Source organism: Lynx canadensis, chromosome E2, assembly GCF_007474595.2.
Source record: "Lynx canadensis isolate LIC74 chromosome E2, mLynCan4.pri.v2, whole genome shotgun sequence".
Lineage (NCBI taxonomy): Eukaryota > Metazoa > Chordata > Mammalia > Carnivora > Felidae > Lynx > Lynx canadensis.
Window position 1 is genome coordinate 44,066,664 of NC_044317.1, and position 22,820 is coordinate 44,089,483.

General features: G+C 49.4%; 1 protein-coding gene across 2 annotated transcripts; it reads right to left on the bottom strand.

The window, feature by feature from the left end:
• Positions 1-5,260: 5,260 nt before the first annotated feature.
• PRODH2 (proline dehydrogenase 2) lies at positions 5,261-15,286 on the bottom strand. Of its 2 annotated transcripts, none has more exons than XM_030299474.1 (10): positions 15,053-15,286; positions 14,780-14,976; positions 14,561-14,699; positions 14,392-14,478; positions 10,798-10,878; positions 10,565-10,720; positions 10,322-10,488; positions 6,896-7,006; positions 6,412-6,497; positions 5,261-5,489 (listed from the first exon to the last, which is right to left on the bottom strand). In XM_030299474.1, exons 1-10 carry the CDS (start codon positions 15,227-15,229, stop codon positions 5,305-5,307), a joined length of 1,386 nt encoding a protein of 461 aa, XP_030155334.1. In that variant the 5' UTR covers positions 15,230-15,286; the 3' UTR covers positions 5,261-5,304. The 2 variants fall into 2 exon arrangements, with proteins under 2 accessions (XP_030155334.1, XP_030155335.1); XM_030299475.1 differs by having other exon boundaries at positions 15,151-15,217.
• Positions 15,287-22,820: the final 7,534 nt, after the last annotated feature.

Sequence of the window (22,820 nt, forward strand, 5' to 3'; positions counted from 1 at the left end):
AGATCGGGGTGCTGGCTCGACACGCCCCCACCCTACCTGGGCCACCGCTCACCTCCCGGCTCTGCCTGGCACCACCCTGCTCTGCCCAGTCCCGAGGCGTGCGACCCTGCTGGTCACGTAGACGCAGGTCACCCCCTGCCCGCAACAGGTGCAGCACCACCGGGCGGCGGCCCGAGAAGGCACCTGCGTGCACAGGCGTGCTGCCATCGAGGCAGCGGCTGCAGCAGAACAATGAGGACAGAAATGGGTTAGGAAAAGGGTGTAACAGGGACAAGAGGTGGCAGGATGGGATCACCGAGGGATGAAAGGAACGTGGCAGGTGGATATCAGAACAGGAGGGGTCACTTGGGGGACACGGTGGGGTCTTTGAGAGGTGAGAGTATCACCGTGAGCATGGGAGATACCAGGAGAAGGGGAATAGTCACTGGAGGACAAGAAGGGGTTAATTCAGAGAACAAGGGGGAGGTCACTGGGGATAGGAGGGTGTCCTGAGGGAGAGAGGTGTCTTCAGAAGAAAGCCCTGGCTCCCAGGACCTCTGGGACTGTGACTCAGAGACCTGGGAGCGTGGGGGCACCGCCATCCGTCCACTCACTGGTTAGGGTTGGCGCCGAAGGTCAGCAGGAGCTGCACGGCAGAGCTGTGGCCCAGCAGCGCCGAAAGGAAGAGCCCTGTCTGCCCAGCAGAGTTCTCACCATCGACCTGGACAACTGAGGGGCAGCGAGGCTCAGGACTGTGCCTGCCCTCTACTCCAGAGGCAGAGGTCCTGAGGGCTGCTAGGCAACACCTTTGCCAATTTCCAGTCCCCACAGTCCCTCCTTGACTGGGTGACCCTTGACTCCAGGTTCTATCTGTACGTCCTGGAACCCCCCACCCTCCAGCCACTGGGGACTCTGCCTCAGAGTTCGCCTCGACACAGTACTCACCACTAGTAAGTGCACAGAGCTGCAACAAGGGGTGATGTCTACCTGCCACGCTGACACCCATCTGCCGTCCCAGAAGTGGTAAAGTCACACAAAAGTACCCAGGGACCAGGGGGAGGTGGACTTCTCAGGGACTCCGGCTCACAGGAGTAAGCACTGTCCACGGCAGGCAGCCTCTACCCAGCTTTAATTCAGTGTATGTATACACATCCCATGTGGCCAGCATCCAGTTCTTCAAGAAAAGCAAACTCTTTGGATTTTATCAGGAAATCTCTCAAGTTTATTTTTGAATATTGCTTCTAAGAGCTGAATCCAAGTAGCAGCCTCCTCTGCGCCTCCACGCCTATGCCAAGCCCTTCCCCCCCATCATCCTGCTCAGATCCCCCTGCTAACCCCTCCTCTCCCCACCCATCATCCTTGCTGTGGCTGCTGCATGCGGACAGGTAACTAACCGCATGAAGCCCATTCGCCCACTGCTCCCAGCTACCCTGGACTCACCCTTCTTCCTCTAGGCCCTAGCCCCTATCCCTACTGAGGGAAAATGCGTGGTGTCTTTGTCCCTGCACTCCTATGTCCTTGGCAGATATGACTAAAATCAATCATGCACTTGGTCCAAACCAGCCTGGTCTCTGTCACAAAATCCCTCCAAATGTGGTCCTTTAGGAACATCCGAATATCACATTCACTGCATCCACAGTGGCATCCTAACTGGGTTTCTGCATTTGTCTTGCCCTGCAGAAGGATCTTCTTAAAACACACCTCATTGCATGATATAATCATTACAGTGGTAATCATTTCATTCCATGTATAGGTAATCTTATACACGATGATCCAAAAACAAAAAAAAAGAGAAAAAGAGGGCAAGGCTCCCTTTATGAAGCTAGTAAGACCTTAATTCCAAAACCAGATGAACTTCCAGAACCAAAAATGAAAGTATATTTCAATTCCATTTATGATCATATATGCAACCCCCCCTAAATAAAGTAAAAGGGATTACCCAATAGATTTATTCCCAAAAATCAAGGATGATTCAACATAACAAAATCAACGTAGGAAAAGACATTCATGTATTAAAGAACAAAAATCACATTTGACTCAGTAGATACAGAAAAAGCACCTGATAAAATTCAATGCCTACTTATGACTGGGGGTGGGGGGAATATCTCAAAAATGAAGAATAGATGGGAACTTCCTCACTTCATAAAAATTATAAACCAAAACCCAAGAGTAAGCACGATACTTAATGCAGAAATACAGATTAATTCCCTTTAATATCAAGAAGGAAAGAGCTATCCACCCACAACAAAGTTCAGGGGTTCTGGCCAACACCTCACATGAGAAAAAAAAAGAATTCGAGTTTAAAGGGCTGGACCAAACTGTCACCATCCTCAGGTAACAAAAAATGTAAAAGAACCAAAAATTACGACGATTACTTAAGCTCAGAAAGTAGTAGCCAGATACACAATCAACTTACAAAAATCAATGAAAAAATGGAAATTGTAAATCAGGCCTTCATTTCCTGCTTACAACTCCAATGTTTTCCCATCACACACAGAACAAAATCTAACAAAATTCACACACTACTTTTGAGGCCCTTTGCTGTCTGCACCCACTGCCTCTTAGCTTCAGCCCTCTCTCGGAGCCCCCTTGCTCCAAGGCTACTTACACATACCCAGTCTGTTTGGACTTCAAAGCCTTTGCAATGGCTATTCCACCCTTCTGAAGTGCCCTTCCCCAGGTTTTTGCATGACCAACTTTTATAACGTGGGACAAGTATCACCCCATCCAAAAAGCCATCCTTTTCAGTGTATCTACTTTATCTTCACCATTCTCTTAAATTCTCTTCATAGATTCCATTTGAAATGACCCAAAAAGTTAGCTTCACCCCTAAATCCCCATCATGGACAACAGGTGCCCGCTGCACAGCCGTTGACTGGCTACCTAAAGTCACACCTTCTGTACTGCCTCCTGATCTTGCCCCACAGGCAACTGCAGCAGCCAGACCCTCACCTCTGCGCAGGAGCCGCGTGAGGCCCCAGCCTGGGCCCCCAGCTACAGCCAGGCGATGCAGTTGTCCCACCTGGGCTTCTGGATCCCTAACAGAGCCCAGCTCCACGGGGAATCGAGAGCGCGGGGAGGGCATCTGTGGGCTCCGGACTCAGTCAGCTCCCGGGTGGGGATCACCTAGGGGGTCTCATGAGGGCAGGAGAAAGTGAAGACAGGACCTCTGGGGGCAATAAAAACAGAGCCGGCTGGGAGTCCTGGAGGGCAGTGTGAGAAAGGCAGGGGAGTCAGGAGGGGTCTGATTTGTTGTTAGGCGTTTGAAGGCGCAAAGGGGTGGGCTCTGGGAGCTACAACCAGCAGGTCTGGGATCTAAGGGAGTCTGAGGGCTGGGCACTCCATCTCAGGGAGGTGTAAGGACCTCCAGGGATAGGATCTGAGCGTAGGAAAGGAATCTAGGGGGTTAGGAAAAGGGTCTGGAGGAAGAGGGGCCTGAGGGTTGGGACCTGAGAAGGGGCAGGGTCTCCAGGCTATGCAAGGGGATCGAAGGGAGGAAGACAGTCTGAGGGCAGGGTCTGCGGGCTGGGAGAAGGTCTGAGGTCCGGGGATGTGGACTGAGGTTCAGGGAAACCTCTGGGTGCTGGGTTGGGATCTCCGCGCTGGGGGAAGGGACTGAGGAAGAAGGGGATCTGAGGCCTGTGCCCGTGGGCTGGGAGCCAGAGTCTGACAAAGGGTAGGGTCTGCGGGCCACCAAGGATGGGAAGGAGGGAGAGGGCGGCCTGGGGGCGGGTCTGGCCAAGAGCTGAGGGCCCAGTAAGCTCTAGGAAGGTTTGGGGGCCTAGGGCCCAGCCCAGGGGTCTTGGCACCTACCGTTGGGCTCTCACAGCAAGCACTACGTGACTGCCACGTGACCCAGGCACTCTAGCTCTGGCGGGCCGAGCGGGAAGCAGCGGCGCATGCGCATCAGTGCCCCCTCCCGCCACGTTTGCGCTTGCGCAGTAGCCCCCACCCCTGAGAGGCGCCCCTCCAGCCCTGAAGTGACGCGAGAAAAGAAAAAGCGATGTCCACCCCAGAGCTGTGGGCTGTGCCCTACGTTACCCCCTGATTACGCCTGCCCCAGGACTTGCTGGAGGTGGTGGGCCTTTCCTCATCCCTGTCCCTGGCTGTCTTCTTCCCACGCTTCTCACCATCCCCGTGGGCTGTTTCCTCCCTTTCCTTGCCCCAGCCTCATCTCTTTGGCCCAAACCTGGGGCCCGCAGTGTCCTGGACACCTCCCCCTGGGAATCCCCTGGGACCCTCACATCCACTGGGTCCCACGCTTGCCGTAATATCTCCCCCAAACTGCATTTCTTCCCCAGTCCCCATCTCAGGGTCCCCCCTCTTCAAGCCAGAGCCTTGGGCCTCTCCCTGCAATGTCTCCCTCCCATCCAGTCTGTCTGCGGAGGGCCTATCCACTCAGCCTCCTAGTGTCCTTTCCATCAGCCAGCCCCCTCCTCAGTTTGTTACAGCCCTGCCATGCTCCAGCTGCCTGCAGGGATTTCTTACCCCAGCTTCCTTCCGGCTCCCAGCCTGTCACCCCACTGTGGTACACCCTCTCCATGGCACCAGGGAAATCTTATTAAGCCAGGCCTAACTCTGTCCCTCCCTTACCTGAAACTGTCCTGACTCCCCAGGGCATCCTGACGCCCCTGGGTTGGAGTCCAAGCCCTGAAGTCTGGCATCCAAGATGGCATCATCTGGCCTGCCTACCCTTCCATCCCTGTCTCCCCACTCCCCCGTCTGTTCCACACTTTTCTGTCTATGCATATGTCCTTGCTTTTGAATGCTCTGCTCAGCATTCACTTGGTTAGTCTTATGAATTCTCTGGGAAGCCCTCTTGATCCACCAGGCTGTCATTATGTGAAGACGGATCTGTCTACCACTACTGACTAAGCTCTGTGAGGCAGGGCCTGCAGAGTCGTCTTCGGCACTGTTGTGTCCTCAGCCTTGTTCACCTCAGAGTGTAGCTCAGAAGGAGCCTCAGTAAATGCTTACCAAGTGAATGAGTGGTTTGCCTCTTCCCTCTGCCCCTCCCGGCCTCTTGATGCAGTACCTCAAAGTCTACTCTTTATCTGGACATCCACTGGAGTTAAGAAAGCACCCTCATCAGTTACTTGACTGATCCCAGGCCCATTGCAGGATAGGCTGCCTTGGGGTTAGGGAGAGGCATCATAAGTCTTTGATCAATGCCCTTGCTGTGCTCCAGGGTCAGCTAAAGGTCTCCCTAGAATGGGCTGACTGAGGTTGAGATTAGTCCTTCCCCAAGGAGGCGGCTTCAGTGCAGGACAGCGGCCTGGGCAATAGCTCTCAGGATCTTTATTAACCACAGGACTCCTGGGGGTGCTAATGGGGAACCCTCAGGCCCCGCCCCAGCAGCCTCCTCCGAAGTTCTTGGCTGAGCAGCTTCTGTTCCCTGCGGGCACCATGCAGCACACTCCGGTTCTCCTGGGCCCTCCGGATCAGGTAGGGGATCACCTCCTCCAGGGAACCATAAGGGATGGACTTATACACGGCATAGCCGGCCTGCCCTGTGGAGAGAGTGTTGGCAGGGTATGAACACCTGTTTGGGGTGAGGCCCCATCTGGAACAGAGACTTTCATTTTGGAGAACATGGCAGACTAGGTGAGTTGGATAAAATCTCCCACTTAGAAAACTAGAAATCCTGCAGTAAACATTTAGAAAATCTTCTTAAAGTTATAAAAATGCTGCCAAAAGAGTAAGGAGCTTACTACTCCAAAATTAAGAGAAAGTGAGCACCCGGAGGGAAGGGATGCACAGGAAGTCCTTCCACCCTGAAGGCAAAAGTGAGCTGCTATTTGATGACTTTGCAGAGTTGAGGGGGTGCAGAGATCGAGGCCCAGAGCCTGACCAGGGTGAGAGTTGTAATGGGGAACTCCCCCAAATCAAGCTGCACCCTCCGTGTAAGAGCTAACCAGAAGTCAACCCTCCCACCTTCCCCCACTCACAGGGAATGATGGCCTTGACCGTAAGTGGAGCACAGAAGAAAACAGAAACCCATCTCTGAGAGACTGAGGCCTTGGATCAGCCCTCTCACATATTTGTAGCTCAAAGTTGCATCACTGAGATGCCTCAAGAAACCTCAAGCTCTGAATTTAGGGTAAAGTGGTTTTGTACCCCTTAGTGCCTGCAGAAGAAAACATAAATCTTCTGGTCTCAGACCCAGGGGAACAACACAGGAAAGGTAACAAAGCACACAGGAAATAAGACACCATGATCAAGAACCAACAAAACCAACAGACAGCAGACTCAGAGAGAGGCAGGCAAGGCCTTCAGATAATGGGAACAACAGATGTATCCGGAAGGGTCTGGATGGGAGGCTGGCCAGGCATTGGTTGGGAATGCGAGAAGGGATGTGGCTGGGAGGGAATGAGGCCTAGGACTGGGTGGGGCATGGTGGTCGGGTATGGGGAGAAGGGCCCATTCACATACCTAATGCCAAGGAGACGTGGTCACACATCCCAAGAAGTTGTCCAAAACAGACGGGCCCATCCAAAGGAATGCCCAGCTCCCACATGCTACAAACAAGGCCACATCGTCAAGTCAGACAGTGGCTGGATTCAGAGCTGAAAGCAGCCATTATGCAGTCATATGGCTGTTTCAGTTACTAGAATTTTGAAGTACTTCCAAACCCAGTGATAGATAACCACTGCTCTCAAGCCCCTGGAAAGCTCTCCAGTGAGTCCCACCTCCTTCCCCGGGACCCTCAGACCTCTCTATGCCCCAGCAAATAAGGAGCGATGTCTTGTTTAGTCTGAACAGCCTCCCCAGAACCCCTGTGGACCTACTGGCCCCTCACCGTTCCTCCCCCTATTCCACGTCCACCACCCACCCCTCTGCCCACCCTGGCATGTGAGCAAGGGAGAGGAAGGAAGGGGGCCTTCTTGTGGGTCCCTATTTCCATTCTTCTACATACCGCTTGGTTGCCTGGCGAACAGATTCCTCATTGTGGGAAGCCACCATGAGGTGGCACATGGGGCCACGGCGGGACACATGGGTCAGCATCAGCTCCAGACAGCGGCTGTAGCTGAAGGGAGATGATCTCTTCAGCTTGTGGCACCCGCTGATTAAGGGTCAGTGCCCAGGGACTAAGGGCTCCTGTCCTTGGGAGGTGGGGTGCCTAAGGGCAAGTACTCTGGAGTCAGAAAGTCCCTCCATTCCGCCTGCACCAGGTGCAAGGGTTAGCCCTTCTCTGAGCCTTTTTCCTCTCCTGTAACAATTCAAGTTCACCTAACAGCGCTGCTGAGGATGGAGTAAGATGAGGGTGTCAAAGCCCCTGGCACAATGGCAGTCTCACAGCAAAGGGCCACATCACGTGCACAAGATGAAATTTACCTAAGGTCATTCACTGCAGCATTATCTACAGAACACGAGTAGCAATAACCCAACTGTCTGTAAGTGGAGACTGGCGGAAACGAATCGTGGCACACAATGGAGAGTGGAGGGCCGGGCAGCCGTGAGAAGGGATGAGGACCCTCTTGGGCACTGATATGGAAAGGTAAGAGGACTGGCAAATGCTTTCCCAGCTAGCTGCAGGCCAAGCGCTACCCTAAGGACTTCATGTACTAGGCTAGTTGAGTTGGACAGACTGCCAGATCTGTCCTCTGACCTCCTCTGCCCCCTACCCAGGAAACTGACGTTTATGGCCTGTATCACCCATGGTGTAATGGGCAGGAGATCAGAAGGTGGGAGGAGAGAGAGCTTGGGGTAGTTCACCCCTCAGCCCCCTCCCTGGCTCACCCTGTCTGCTCTGTGGGTGGCCACATCTCCTCTAGGGTGGCCCCTCTTCCTCAGCTATGGCACAAGGACCCTAAGAGCCTCATGCTGTTGTAGGTTCCAGGCTCCCTCAATATTCCTATTCTCTATAAAGAGAGTGCATTTTACTACGTTTCTTTGTAGTTAAAGCCCTTTGCTTGGAATTCCGTTTCCTCTGGGGTCCTGCCTGACACACACATATTCACTCTTCTGACTCTCAGGTCAGCTCCATGAGGTAGACGTTCTGGTTATTTCCATTTTACAGAGGGGAAGACTGAAGCTTGCCCCCAGGTCACACAGCTAGAAGTGGCTGGGCTGGGATTTCAACCCAGGCTGTCTGATGCTTCAGGGCCTGGATTTATTATCACTAGACTGTTCTTCCTTTAAAATAAGCAGTTGAGTGGAAAAACAGGGAGCGGTGTGCAGGCATGATACCTTTCGTGCACTGACACACAAAACCTTTGTGTTTGCCTATTTATGCATAAAGGACCTTAGGAAATGTGTAACAAACTAACAAAAGTGGTTACCCGTGGAGGGCGAGGAGCCTGCAAAATGAGATGGGGATTTGGGTGGAAGTGAGGTATGCCTGTATTCATTTTTGAATCATTGTGATTTTTAATCACACAAATTTATTAGTGTGAATGTAAAAAGGTGCAGCAGCTTTGGAAAACCATCTGGCAGTTCCTCACAAAGTTAAACAGGGAGTTACTGTATAACCCAGTGATTCCACTCCTAGAGGATTGAGCTTTCAAGCGAATTGGAAGTGTATATTTGCACAAAAATGTGCTCAGGAATGTTCATAGCAGCACTAGTCACAATGGCCCAAAGTGGAAGCGATCCAAATGTCTGTCAGCTGATGAGTGGCCAAACAAAATGTGGTACGTCCATACAGTGGAATATTATTTGGACGTATGAGGGAATGAAGTACTGATTCATCCAACGACATGGTTCCAACAACCCTGAAAACATTATGCTAAGTGAAAGGGGCCAGGCACGAAAGGCCATACATTCTACGACTCCGTTGATAGGGAATGTCCAGAATATGCAAATCCACAGAGACAGAAAGATTAGAGGAATGGGGAGTGACTGCTGCTAATGGATGCAGGGTTTCTTTTGGGGGGTGATGAAATGTTCTGGAATTAGTGGCGATGGTTGCACAACCTTGTGAATATACTAAAATCCACTGAATTGTATACTTTAAAGCGGTGGATTTTATGGTATATGAATTATATCTTAGTAAAAAGAAATAATAATGGTGCCAGTGATTAAGCCTGTGGGGCACAACCGTATTATGTAGGAGCCCTCATGGGCCTTGGAGGCAAGCCTCAGTTCCAGCCATGGCTTGACCACTTGCCTTGTACACTTGGGTCAGTCCCTGCATCTCTAGAAACCTCTTCTGGATCCAATGTGAAATGGAGGTAGACTTTGTAAGCTTTACACGGACAGGGCCTGGGGACCACCTTGGTTGATACTGGGACCAGGGTCCAGCACAGGTCCTGACCTAAATTAGGTGATCAGAAAGTATGTGGTAAAGGAACAATTTCCTCCTTCCTAGGGTCCTGGGATGGGGGCCCAAGGAGCTCACCCATACTTTGCTCCCCGCACACTATGATTGGAGGTGAGTAAGAATGCAGGTTGTAGGGCCAGCCTGCTGGGTTCAAAACATGGCCCTGCTACTTACGAGCTATGTGACCTTGGGTAAGTGATTCCGTCTCTCCGTGCCTGGGTTCCTCCCTCTGAAGTGGGGGGTAATAATAATAGTACCTACTTCTTGGGGTTGTTTATTTATGTTTTGAACAGACCTGTACAGAAGCTACCATGTAGAAGGCATGATTCTAAGCACTGGGTGTTCAGCAATGAACAAAACAGAAACCCCTGCCCTCCCAAGCCCGCACTCCAGAGAGGGGGGAGACAGACAATGTGCAATTGAATACGAAAGTGTATAGAACCTCAGATGCCAGTAAGTAAGGGCTAAAGAGAAAAATAAATTCAGGAAGAGAGTAGGTGTGGGCGTTCTAGTTTTTGATAGGGAGGGCAGGGAAGGTCCCCTGAGAAGGTACCAATAAGTAAAGACGTAAGGAGGTGAGGGATGGAGCCATGCAGCTGTGTGGAGGGAGAACATTCTAGGCAGTGGGAACAGGAAGTGCAAAGGCCCTGTGGATCATCGAGGAGGCCAGTGTGGCTGGAGTGCAGTGAGTGAGGAGCAGAGTGGGAGGAAGAGAAGTCAGAGAGGTGACAAGCTCAGATCATGAGGGAGCTGTGGGCTGCTTTAAGGATTTGGGGTTTATTGAGGTGCAGTGGGAGCCATGGAAGGGTTTTGAACTGAAGAGGGACAGGATTTGACTTCAATATTAATAGACTCCCTCTGGCTGCCGGTAGGGAACAGACTGGGGAGGGGGACGGACAAAGGAGGATGCAGGGAGCCCGAAGAGGAGGCTGCTGTTCAGGGTGGGAAGGGACGATGTCCTAAACCGGGGAGAGGAAGTAATACATGGACATACACAGGAAGCTCAGCATGATGTAGTGCGCTCTGATGAGAGGTTAGAGGTTATCGTTTATCTCAGAGGCCTGTCTGGCCCAGTCCTACCTCCGATTGGTAGCCTCATAGTCAGGCTGAGTGGGGTCTTCTGTCCCTTGGTGCCGAGCCATCGCTCTCTCCTTGTCCAGATATGCCCCTCGTACCAACTTCACTCCGAAGGCCAGGCCAGCCCTGTCAGCGGCCTCGGCGGCCAGCCTCAGCCGCTCATGTGTGTCCTGGCGGAGGACCCCGGCAGCTTCGGGTCAGGACATCGGGACCCCCACCCTCCGTCCCCCAGAGCGTGCCACACACCTGCAGATAGGCCTGGTAAGTGTTCCACACCCAGGGCCCGCCTTCGCCGGGGCTGTTCCAGCGCATGGCCAGGGCATCCACCAGCAGAGAGAGCGCAGGGTTCAGGAAGGTGTACTCAGCGTCCACCAGGAGCCTCACATGCTGGGCCCGGGCGTGCTGAGGGTGAGAGAGGCCGTGGTCAGGCGTCAGGGTGCCCAGGAGGTGTCGTGGGGCCAGGCCACAGAAGATGTTACCTGTGCTACCCGGTGCAAGCGGCCCAGAGAGGCCTGGAGATGCCGGTTTTGCTCGGCGTTGAGGCAGGAGACCTGAAGGTCCTGGGGGAGCAGGAGGGGAGGCGAGAATGGCTCGGGTTACTGGATCCTTCCAGGGCCTACGTCTCCTCTCCCCCACCACCGAGAAGGGAAAACTGTTTAGAAATCGTTAGAAATATGAAAAGTAGCTGTATCACACGGATACTATTTATTGAGGGAAATAAAGTGGTCAAGAACCCAGGATCTGGGTTTGAATCCTGGTTCCACCACTTACTGTATGGCCTTGGATGAGTGGTATAACCTCTCTGGGCCTCATTTGTTGTCTATTTTTTCAATGATTAGACGATAATGGCACCTACCTCATGGAGTTGCTGTGTGGAGTGTGCCTTGACAGAAGAATGGGAGGGGCCCAGCGCATGATAAGCGCTCAATATATGTTGTCATTATAATAATAAGTGATTTCCGGGGTGTCTGCGTGGCTCAGTCGGTTAAGTATCCGACTCTTGATTTTGGCTCGGGTCATGATCTCAGAGTGGTGAGATCGAGCCCCTTGTCAGGTTGTAGGCTGAGCACAGAGCCTGCTTAAGATTCTCTCCCCCTCTCTGCCCCTCCACCGCTAGCACTGTCTCCCTAAAAAAAAAAAAAAAAATATATGGGGCGCCTGGGTGGCTCAGTCAGTTAAGCATCCGACTTCAGCTCGGGTCACGATCTCGTCATTCATGGGTTCGAGCCCCGCATTGGGCTCTGTGCTGTCAGCTCGGAGCCTGGAGCCTGCTTTGGATTCTGTGTCTCCGTCTCTCTCTCTGCCCCTCCCCTGCTCTCACTCTGTGTGTGTCTCTCTCTCTCAAAAATAAATTAAAACATTAAAATTTTTTAATAAAAAAATAAACATTAAAATTTTTTAAACAATTTTTAATAAATGACTTCATATACTAGCTTATTGATATAATCTTCACAACGATCCCAGTAGATGGTTATTCCAAGCTCCATTTTCCAGGGAGAAGACTGAAGGTTGGTGAGTGAGGTAACTAGGAATTAACACATAGAAAGTGCATAGAACAGTAGCTAGGTCATAGTAAGTGCCATTAAGTGTTGCCTTGTATTAGGTCTCTTAGGACCTCAGTATCCTCATCTAAGGCCAGAGCCTCACTGCAGCCCACAAGGCTCCACCCATCCGGCCCCTCTGCTTGCCTGTCCTCAGCTCTCCGAGCTCACTGCCCTCCAGGCACACTCGCCTCCCTGCTATTCTTGCAACATGCCTGGCACCTTCCTGCCTCAGGGCCTTTGCTCTGGCTGTTCCTACTGTGGGAAACACTCTTCCCCTAGATGTCCACTTACCTCGCTCCCACCTCTCCTCCAGGTCTTTGTTTCAATGTCACCTTCTCAGAGAGGTTTTCCCTGGTTCAAGTTTGCAGCTCCCGATCTGGGGCTTTCCTTTCTCCTTCCTCAGCCTTACTATTCCCTATGATGCCTACTGACACGTGTTCCATATTGGCTTTGGTTTTAATTATTGAGTGTCTCTTGCCTCTCCCTGACCAGCAAGGACAGGGAGTTTGTCTTGGTCATCGTCCCCTCCACCCTCCACCCCTGGAGGAGCACAGCACCTGGCACATGGTAGGTGGTCAATAAACATTCAGGGAATTAACACATCTGTAATGTGGAAATAATATTTGTCCCTAACTTACGATCTTGTTATGGAGATTCCAAGGGTCAATGTGAGCCGCGGGTGACGCAAGGAGTCCAGGTGAGTTCAAAGAAATTGGGAAGTTAAAGAAGGAGGAACAGGTGGGACTTAGTTCTATTATATCCAACAGAATCCACATGGAGATGTAGGCCTAAGTCCGCTAATGGAACTCCCCCAGAATTGGGCTGTGAGAACATGGCAAACCTCCCCCAGATCTTAGTGGAGAAAACTCTCCAGAAGGAGGGAAGAGATGGGGCACCTGCCCAGTCATCTTTTCCTCAATCGGAGAATTGAGGGCAGAGTCTCGGAGGAGTTCTGGGGTAAACTGGCAAAACTCGCTGTATGCGATGGCCACCCTCATCGAGGTCCTGCGTGGTGCCTGGTGCTATTTCACATACCTCACCAAGAATTTAACTCCCTTAATCTTCACCTCCTTGAAGTAGGGACTATTATCATCCCCCATTTTACAGAGAGGGAAACTGAAGCACAGAGAGGCGAGACCACTTGTCCAAAGCCACACGGCTTCCTCAAACCCTGAGTTCTTTTATTTTTTTAAGTTTATTTATTTATTTTGAGACAGAAAGAGAGAGAGCAAGTTGGGGAGAGGCAGAGAGAAAGGGAGAGAGAGAATCCAAAGCAGGCTCCATGCTAACAGCACAGAGCCTGACTTGGGGCTCAATCTCACGAACTATGAAATAATGACCTGAGCTGAAATCAAGAGTTGGATGCTTAACTTGACAGGGCCACTCAGGCACCTTCAAACCCTGAGTTCTTAACCATCACTCTATATACCCACTCACAGGCAGGGTAGACATTTCCTTCAAACATATGTGAGCCACTTAGGAGAGTGTGTGGTGCATTGTGAGTGATCAGTAAGTTCTTCGCTATTAATTTATTGCTTAAAAATCACTTGCTCCATTTATCCATCTATTTAACATCTATTTATCATATCTCGTCTAGGTGCCAGGGGCTGAGGATATGACAGTGAACAGGACAGTTGTGAATTGTACTGTGGAGACCAGGGAGGGTAGGGACTCAAATCTGAGACGTGGGATGGTAGGGGGATGTCTCTGAGATGGGGACAGGAAGGGCAGCAGCCTTGGCGAGACACTCAAGCCAGGGTAGGACCTGCTAGGTGTGAGGGGTCTGGAGGATATCCAGGGGCTCAGGGAAAAAGCTAGGGCTGGAGATACACGTGGGCCTCATTAGTACAGACTGGGGAAACTGAGGCCATAGGGTGGGTAAGAAGGCCCCATTGAAGGGATTAAGGAGTAAGGAGGAGGGAGCCAGGACCTAGCCTTGGGGAACCTCCATATTTAAGAGACAGGCAGAGAAGAGCCCCAAAGGATGGAGAATGAGCCAGCAGAGATGAAAAAGGAAAACCAGGTGTGAGGCTCTTAGGGATGCCAAGGAAAGCAAGTGACCCAGGGAGGAGGAGGGCCCCTCTGTTCATCACGAAGCCAGATGCCAATGGCAGGGAGGGTAAAAATAGTGTATGCAAATAAAAAGAAAGGAATGAATGAATTAACCAAAACCCCATTGGCCTAATCACAACTCCCAGCCATTCAGCATATAGCATAGCTGAATTGATTGACCAAATACTGATTACTTTCTTCTAGTTGGTAAAGAGCCACTATCTCATTCCCTCCTCTGAGAACTCCCAGCCCCCAGGCCCCTCCCCAAGACCCCCAGATGACCCATATTCCATCTCCTCCGACCAGACCCCAGGGCTATAGCATACTTATTCTGATTATTCTAAGCCTGGGGAGTAGCAGTAGCTACCTAGTTTGAATATCCCGCTTACAGGTGGTTGCTACATCCAAGTGCAGAGAACTCCGCTCCCCCCACATTCCCCACCAACCATCCATTCTCCCCCAGCCTGAGGTCTTTACCTGCCCAGAGTCCATGGCTTCTGCCAGCCTCTCAGGACTCAGCTCCAAGGAAGCCCCTGGTCTTCTGATCCACGTGGTTAGCTCCTTCTGGAATAGGGTAGTGGGTGGAGTGGTGAGGAGGACCTGGTAGGCAGCCATACCCCCCTCCCCCATCCGGTCTGTCCCTTACACAGAGCCGAGTGCTGGTCAGCGCCGTCACCTTCAGCTGCATAAGGATGTTCCCAGTCGGGCCAGGGGTCTCCAGGAGGCCTCGTGACAGGTCCACACACCGAAGCATAGCACTGAGGTTCCCCTCATACCAGGCCTCGCTGCCCAGCCAGCAGGCATTAGCTTCTGGAGCCCGCCACCCCCCTTCCTGCCAACCTCCCAGGGCCTGGCCCCTACTCACCCAGTCTTGACAGCTGAGTCGGGCTCCTCCTCAGTGGGCACGGCCAGCAGGGGCCGGAGGCCCAGGGCCTGGAGCTGCCGGACGCAGCCCCTCACCTCCTCTGCTGTCTCACCAGCTACAAACTGCCCGTAGACAGATGCTCGGAGAAGTGCGCCCGAGAGCCGGGAGCCCAGGAGCCGCTGAGACCAGGCCTGGAGCTGGAGTGACACAGAGCAAGGGCTCAGAATCCAGCCCTGGGGACCCCCCAGGCCCGTCCCCACGGTCACTGCTCACCGCCAGGCCATGTGTGACCAGAGGGGGCCAGGCACACAGCCGTAACACCAGCAAAGCCCGTGTCAGCTCTCCCGTGCCCTTGAGGTGAAAAGCCCCACCATCAAAGTTTAGGGCCTGCCAGCCTCCAGTGGAGGGCCCAGCCTGGGAACAGAGAGCACGACAGGTCCGGAGCATCATGAATCCCCAGCTGCTCCGACAGCAAGTAAAGAGGTCTACCAAGTGCCCCTTGCCCGGCCAGGGACAGTGACTGATTAACCAGGCAGTAGCCAGGGAAAGGCAAATCTTTTAGGATCATAGGCTCCTTGGGGGGCAGTTAATTATTAACTGAGGGGGGCAGAGTTCAAAATAACGGGACAAGAGAGGAAAGCCCCAATAATAACCCCCAACCACCCTCAGCACAGCAGCTCACAATTCCTAGGTGCTCTCCACGCTAAGTGAAAGTGCGACTCCGGAGCCAGGACCCCTGGGTTCAAGGCAGTCTGGTGTTGGGATCTTGGGAAAGTTACTTAACCTCTCTTGTTGCAAGTGCTTCATCTTCAAGTGGGAAAGATGGTAGCGTTACTTACTGAATAAATTTACAAATGCTCATAACCTGTAACCCAGCTGTACCATGCTGAGCATATAGCGTAGAGAACGTTGAGAAAGAGAACCTTGAGAACATCGCCGTCGGGAAACATGAAGAGGAAGGAACGTTTACAACTGCACTGTTGGTAACAGCTGCAAACCATCCAGATTTCTGTCAGGTGGAGAATGGATAACTACATTGTGGCCTGCTCACACAATGGACTACTATACGGCAATGAAAAAAGAACAGGCTAATGATGCGTATAACCACATGGTTAAATTTCACACACGGAGAGGGGCGCCTGGGTGGCTTAGTCGGTTGAGCGTCCAGCTCTTGGTTTTGGCTCAGGTCATGATCTCACAATTCATGGGCTCGAGCCCCATGTCGGGCTCCACGCTGACAGTGTAGAGCCTGCTTGGGATTCTCTCCCTCTCTCTCTCTCTCTCTGCCCATCCCCCCCCCCAAATAAATACACTTAAAAATATATATTAAAAAAATATCTCACACCCATAGCGGTGAGTGAAAGAAGCCAGACACCAAACAGGATATGCTGCATTCTTCTGTTCAATGCACCTGAAAGCAAGGAAAAGGAAGTGACAGCAGCGTTAGGAATATGTACATGCGTGGTCAAACTGTAAAGAAAACACAGTGAATGAAATGATTATCCCAAAAGCCAGAGAAGAGGCGCTGTAGCTGGGCAGGGGCACACGGGGGCTGTCCTTTCTTAACCTGATGATTCAGTTGTTCACGTTATTAAGTATTTTTTAATGCCCTACATTTGCATTCTATACCCCTGAATAGACAATACATTTCACAACAAGATAAAAATGAAACATCAATCCGAGTATCAGTCTCATGGGGCTGTTGTGAGGATCCAGTGAGTTCATGTGCACACACAGCCTGGGACACAACATGTGCTCAGCAAGTACCGGCTGTGATATTTAGGTACTGTGTGTGCAAAATTCCATTGGTGCCTGTGCTCCTGGTGAGGTATATACTGTTAATCGCTGCTGTGTTTGGGGATCTCTAAAACCACCTCAGGTTCAGTTATTGGCTAGAAGGATCCGCAGAACTCAGAAGAGATGTTTTACTCACCGTTATGGTTTATCACAGTGAAAGGAGATAGATTAAAAATAGCAAAGGCAAGGAGCCCCTGGGTGGCTCGGTTGGTTGAGCGTCTGACTCTTGATTTCAGTTCAGGTCGTGATCTCACGGTGGTGGGATTGGGCCCTGTATCGGGCTCCTCGCTGAGCATGGAGCCTTCTTGAGATTTTTTTTCATCTCTCTCTGCCCCTCTCTCCTGCTCTCTCTCTCTCTAAAATTTAAAAAAAAAATGTGTTTAATTGAAAAATTTAAAAAATAACAAAGGGAAGAGGCCCGTGGGGTCTCTTGTGCCCCAGGCACAATCTTCTAGTTCTCTCCCAGTGCCACTGAGCAGCGTTCAAGGCTCCTGGCCACGATGCGTGACAACACGCCTGGAGTACTGCATCCAGGGACTCTCACATGAGCCCCTAATCCATGGGTGTTAAAAGCAGAGGCTCAGAGAGGTGGAGATACCTGCTTGAAATCACACAGCCAGTTGATGGCCAAGCGTGGGCTTAATGACCTTGTCCCCCAGACCTCAGGCCTCAAGATTTTTTTAAGTTTATTTTTTTATTGAGAGAGAACATGTGTGTGTGTGCTCAAGTGGGAGAGCGGCAGAGAGAGAGAGAGAGAGAGAGAGGGAGAGAGAATTCCAAACAGGCTCCATGCTGACAGCCCCAGTGCAGGGCTCGATCTCACCAACTGTGAGACCCAAGGCCTCAAGATTTTAACCACTTCTTTGTGTAGTCTGTTTTCAGGACTCAATTCACAGAACATGTGACTGGAATTAGATTATAAATCCAGCAAAGCTTGAGCTAAAAAAGTCTTTAAGCTGTTTTCTTTAATGTTTTCTTTATTTTTCAGAGAGAGAGAGAGAGAGAGAGCACGAGTGGGGGAGCAGCAGAGAGAGAGGGAGACACAGAATCTGAAGCTGCCTCCAGGCTTCAAACTGTCAGCACAGAGCCCGATGCGGGGCTCGTACTCACGAACTGCGAGATCATGACTTGAGCCAAAGTCGGATGCTTAACAGACTGAGCCACCCAGGCACCCCTAAACTGTTTTTTTTTATTCCATGAACAGTTCATATTTAAAAATTAAAACAATCCAAAAGGAGGCAGAGTGAAAAATTAATATTTCTCCAGCTCCTGAATTTTAGTCCCTCAATTTCTTCCTTCTAAGGCAATGGGGTATCTTTGCAAAGACAGAATATACTACGCATAGAAGTGCACCTATATATCTCCTTTATTTATTACAGAATGAGAAAATACTACTTATTCCTTTGTACTTTGATTTTTTTTTTTTACTTAGCGATGTATTTTGAAAGATCATTCCCATCTCAGCGTGCATAGCTCTATCTCAAATTTGAAAGGTTCTGTGTTGTTTCTTCTTTTAATCTTTGATAGAATCCACCAGTAAGGCTATTTGGGCCAATTGTTTTCTTTATGAGAAGGTTTTCAATAACGAATTCAATTTTTTAAATAAATATAGGACTCTTCTTATTTTCTATTTCACAAGCTTTCATAACTTGCGTTTTTCAAAGAATACTCACTTCATCTAAATTGTCAAATCTAACTGCAGAATTTGTAGAGACAGCCTCTCTTTCATTCTTGATATTGGCAATTTCTGTTCTTTTTTTTCTTGATCAGTCTAACTAGGGATTTTATCAATCTTGTTAATCTTTTCAAACAACCAACTTTGGCTTTGTTAATATTCTCTGTGTTTTGCTGATCTGTCTCATTTTTAACATTTGTAGGATGTTCAATTGTATGGGCTCTCATTATTGATGGCTTCATTTTTCCTGACACTTAACATGAAAAAATTGCAGATACGGTTTCCAGAATGGCCACAGACCACCTATACACCTTCCACCTAGATCCAATAACCTTGCCATATTTGCTTTTTCTCTCCTCTTCCCCTATCTCTTAATGTAAATGTGTCCCCCATACCATTTGAAAGTAAGTTATAGGGGCGCCTGGGTGGCTCAGTCAGTTGAGCACTCCACTCTTGATTTTGGCTCAGGTCATGATCCCAGGGTGATCGACCCCTGCATCAGGCTCCACACTGAGCACAGAGCCTGCTTAAGATTCTCTCTCCCTCTGATCCTCTCCCCCCATCATCTGTCTCCAAGATTAAAAAGAAAGTTGTAGACGTTGTAACATCTCAGCATGCACGTCTTAAGAATAAAGAATAAGAATATTCTCCTACATGCCCACGTCACCATTCTCACATCTAAGAAAATATCAATAATTCTTTAGTGTCTAATATTGCACTCATGTTCAGATTTCCCCAATTGTCTCCAAAATGGCTCTCATAGATGTTACTATTATTTTTAAACCAGAATCAATCCAGGTTCATGCTTTGCATTTGGTTCTTATGTCTCTTTAGTGTTTGAGGTATATTTGTGGTATAGTCCTCATGATTTTTTAAAAAAGCCTTCCAAAAAAGCCCACGCCAGGTGTCTTGTAGAATGCCCCTCATGTTGTATTTGTCTGATTATACTCTTGTGATGTCATCTAATATGTTCCTTTATCCTATGTATTTATTGTAAATCCAGTGTTCTGGTCAAGAGCCATAATTTATTAGTTCAGTCTCCTACCAGTGACAATTTAGATTGACTCTGGAGTCCCCGATTCTGGTCTCTTAACCATCATGTTATTAGGCCTTCCAGGCTCCTCAAGAGCTCTGCCAGAGCAGCCTCAAGGGTAGGAGACAAGCTGAGGGTCTAGGTTCAAAGCCTTCCTACACCTGCGCATTGGGAGATTAAGAGGAATAGAGTTTAGGGAGGTGTAGAGAGAGGAGAGAAACCAGGAGCAAAATTGTATTTTGGGAATAGATTGTGAGGAACCTTAAATATTTGTTATAAAGAGCCGATTTTACCTTGAGCACACTAGGGAGCCATGGAAGGTTCTAGCTGGGGAAGAGAAACTCAGATTTAGGCTTTAAGAAGATCCCCCTAGATATACATGTGCTGTTTCGAAGGGGCACATGCACCCCAGTGTTTACAGCAGCACTATAAACAATCGCCAAAGTGGAAAGAGCCCAAATGTCCATCGATGGATGAATGGATAAAGAAGATGTGGTGTGTATATATACAATAGAGTATTACTTGGCAATCAGAAAGAATGAAATCTTGCCTTTTGCAACTACATGGATGGAACTAGATAGAGGGTATTATGCTAAGTGAAATTAGTCAGTCAGAGAAAGACAAATATCATATGCCTTCACTCATATGAGGACTTTAAGATACATAACAGATGAAAATAAGAGAAGGGAAGCAAAAATAATATAAAAATAGGGAGGGGGACAAAACAGAAGAGACTCTTAAATATAGAGAACAAACAGAGGGTTACTGGAGGGGTTGTGGGAGGGGGGTAAGGGACATTAAGGAATCTACTCCTGAAATCATTGTTGCACTATATGCTAACTAACTTGGATGTAAATTTAAAAATAAATTATTAAAAAAAAAAGAAGAAGATCCCCCTGAAAAAAAAAATAAAGAAGATCCCCCTGGCTGCCCAGTGGAGAGTAGATAAGAGAGGGGGTCTAAGGCTAGAAGCCATGGAGGAGGCTGAAGCAGGAACAGGGGCTTAATAATGAGGAAGGAACAGAGTGGAGGAGGAGAAGGGGAGAGATACGCAGGAGACCGCATGGATGGGTAATGGCACATCCCCTCAAATCTTCATGGAAACCCCAGTCCCAAGGGTGACAGGCACAAAGACTTTGATCAGGTGTGGCATCTGAGGAACACTGTCCCCTCACTCTGATCCCCAAAAACTTTTCCATAAGAATCCCAGATTCCAGGAATCAAGCCCAGAGACTCTAGCCAAGTGGGGAGATCAGAGATACTGGCTCTGACTCCCTTCCCAGATTTCCCCTTGCCATCTTTAAACTACTCCTTTCTCCTTCCATGGTAGGAGGAAGGAGTAGTTTAGGTTTTTGTTTTGTTTTGTTTCCCAGTGAACTGCAGTCTCCAGACACAGGCAACACAACCTAGGTGCTGAATAGCTATTGAATGAATGCATGAAAAAGCTCAAATATGTGTCATCCCCCTGGCGCCTTCAGACCAATGAGTGTTCCACTCCCCGGACCAGCCTTAATGTATGAATCATCCTGGGGGGTTCCCATCTCTGGGATGCCCCTCCCTTGCTCCCCATGGTTCTGAAGAGAAAGAAAAAACTCCTTCGGATGGCCTTCAAGGCCATCACCAGTGTCTCAACATTGACTACACAATGAGATCACCTGAGGAGATTATTTTAATTATCATACAATAAAAATAACTTTTCCCCCCTTTGGTGTACAGTTCAATGAATTTTAACACACGTATAAATCCATTTCATCCACCTCCCCATTGCAGTCAGGGCAAGGACAATTGCACCATTCCAAAACACTCCTTTTGCAGCCATACCCTCTCCCCACCCATAACTCCCCATGACCGCTGATCTCTTTTCCATCACTGTAGTTTCGTATTGTTGAGAATGTCAAATATATGCAGCCATACAGTATGAGCTCTTTGAGACAGGCTTATTACACTTAGCATGATGTCTCTGAGATCATGTAAATTGTTGCATTTATCAATAATTCTACTCCTTTTGACTACTGAGTAGTATTCTGTTGTGTGGATACACCTCAGCTTGTTTATCCATTAACCTGTTGTTTCCAGCATCCAGTGAGCTTTTAAAAATTCTGACATTTGGGCCCCCAACCTCACAGAGTCTGATGTAATTGTTCTCTTTTAGGCATTAGGAATGCCACCAGCTCCCCTGGTGAGTAAATGTTCACCCCAGCTGAGAACCCTGGCCCCCAAAGTCTAACCCCTTCACTTCTCTCACTTAGTTCTTATGTCTCCCCCACTCCCACCCTCTTTTACTCCTTTCTGTCCCTTGAACACACCAGGTTTCATCCAGTTCAGGGCCTTTGCACTTGCTGTTCCTTTTCCCTGAAAACGCTTTCCTTTCTTATTTGCCTAATTAACTCCCACATGCCCTCAGTTCTCAGGATTTAAGACACACCCTCCACGAGTCCTGCCCTGAGCAGCTCTTGCTGAGAGGGGAAGTTTAACCATTCCACCCCTTACTTGTAGTTCCTGACACGTTCATTCTTATTTGAGCAAATACTTAGTTAATATGACACCTAGACTGTGAGTGTCATGAGGGCAGGGACCACATTTGTTTATGTCATTAATTTATCCCCAGTGATTAGCCCAGGACTTAATTTTTGTGGCACAAATGAATGATTTAATGGATTTATTTGGCATTTGTTGGATACAGGACTTAGAGATTCCTTCTTGCTGCAGTACGAATAAATTGCCCCCTTCTTGAGTCGCTGTGATCTTGCAAGAAGTAAAACAGTCCCCAAGAATCACCTCCTCAAAAAAAATCATGACCGGGAAGGGGACAGAGCAGGGGACAGTTGAGACAGGTAGAGCTGCCCTGAGAGTGCTGAGGACAGCATTGGTATTGAGATGCTAAGTCTTGGGCTATCAGAGAGGTGGGGCATCTGGACTTGATACTCTCAAGTTCAGCCAAGACCCTGAGAGGACCTGAGATAGACCCAGGTTAATTGTGCCCCGTTCAGTACCACCGGAACCAGAAGCAAATCCCCTCTGGAGGAAGGCTTCCCCAATTTAAGTTTGTAGGACTCCTGGTAACTAAGATCAAGTAATAAGTTCACATTCAAAGATCACCAAGCACACAAGAAAAAAAGCCACCATGAGTGAGAGTCAACAGAAGCAATTCTCCAGTTATCTATCGTAGCAAAATAAACTACCCCTAAACTTAGTGGCTTAAAACAACAGCAGTAATTTATTTTGCTTATAGATTGGCAATTTGGGCAGGGCTCAGCTTGGCCAGCTTGTTTCTGTTCCATGCAGTATAAGCAGGGACAGCTCAACTTGAGGCTGGAAGATGCACTTTCCAGATGTTGTACTCACATATATGACAAGTTGGTGCTGGCTGTTGGCTGGAAGCTGAGTCAAGGCAGTGGGCTGGGAGGCTCAGTTCCTCTCTGTAAAATGCTTGGGCTTCTTTACAGCATGGTGGTCAAGTTCTTAGAGTGAGCATCCTAAGGGAATGAAGAAGAAGTTGTGTTGCCTTTTATGACCTAGTCTTGGAAGTCACACAG

Coding starts and splice junctions, on each gene's coding strand:
- PRODH2 (XM_030299474.1), bottom strand. CDS start 15,229: ATGATGCTCCGGACCTGTCGTGCTCTCTGTTCCCAGGCTGGGCCCTCC. Junction 14,977..15,052: donor TGGTCACACATGGCCTGGCG/GTGAGCAGTGAC, acceptor GTGTCACTCCAG/CTCCAGGCCTGGTCTCAGCG. Junction 5,490..6,411: donor CCACGTCTCCTTGGCATTAG/GTATGTGAATGG, acceptor CTCTCTCCACAG/GGCAGGCCGGCTATGCCGTG.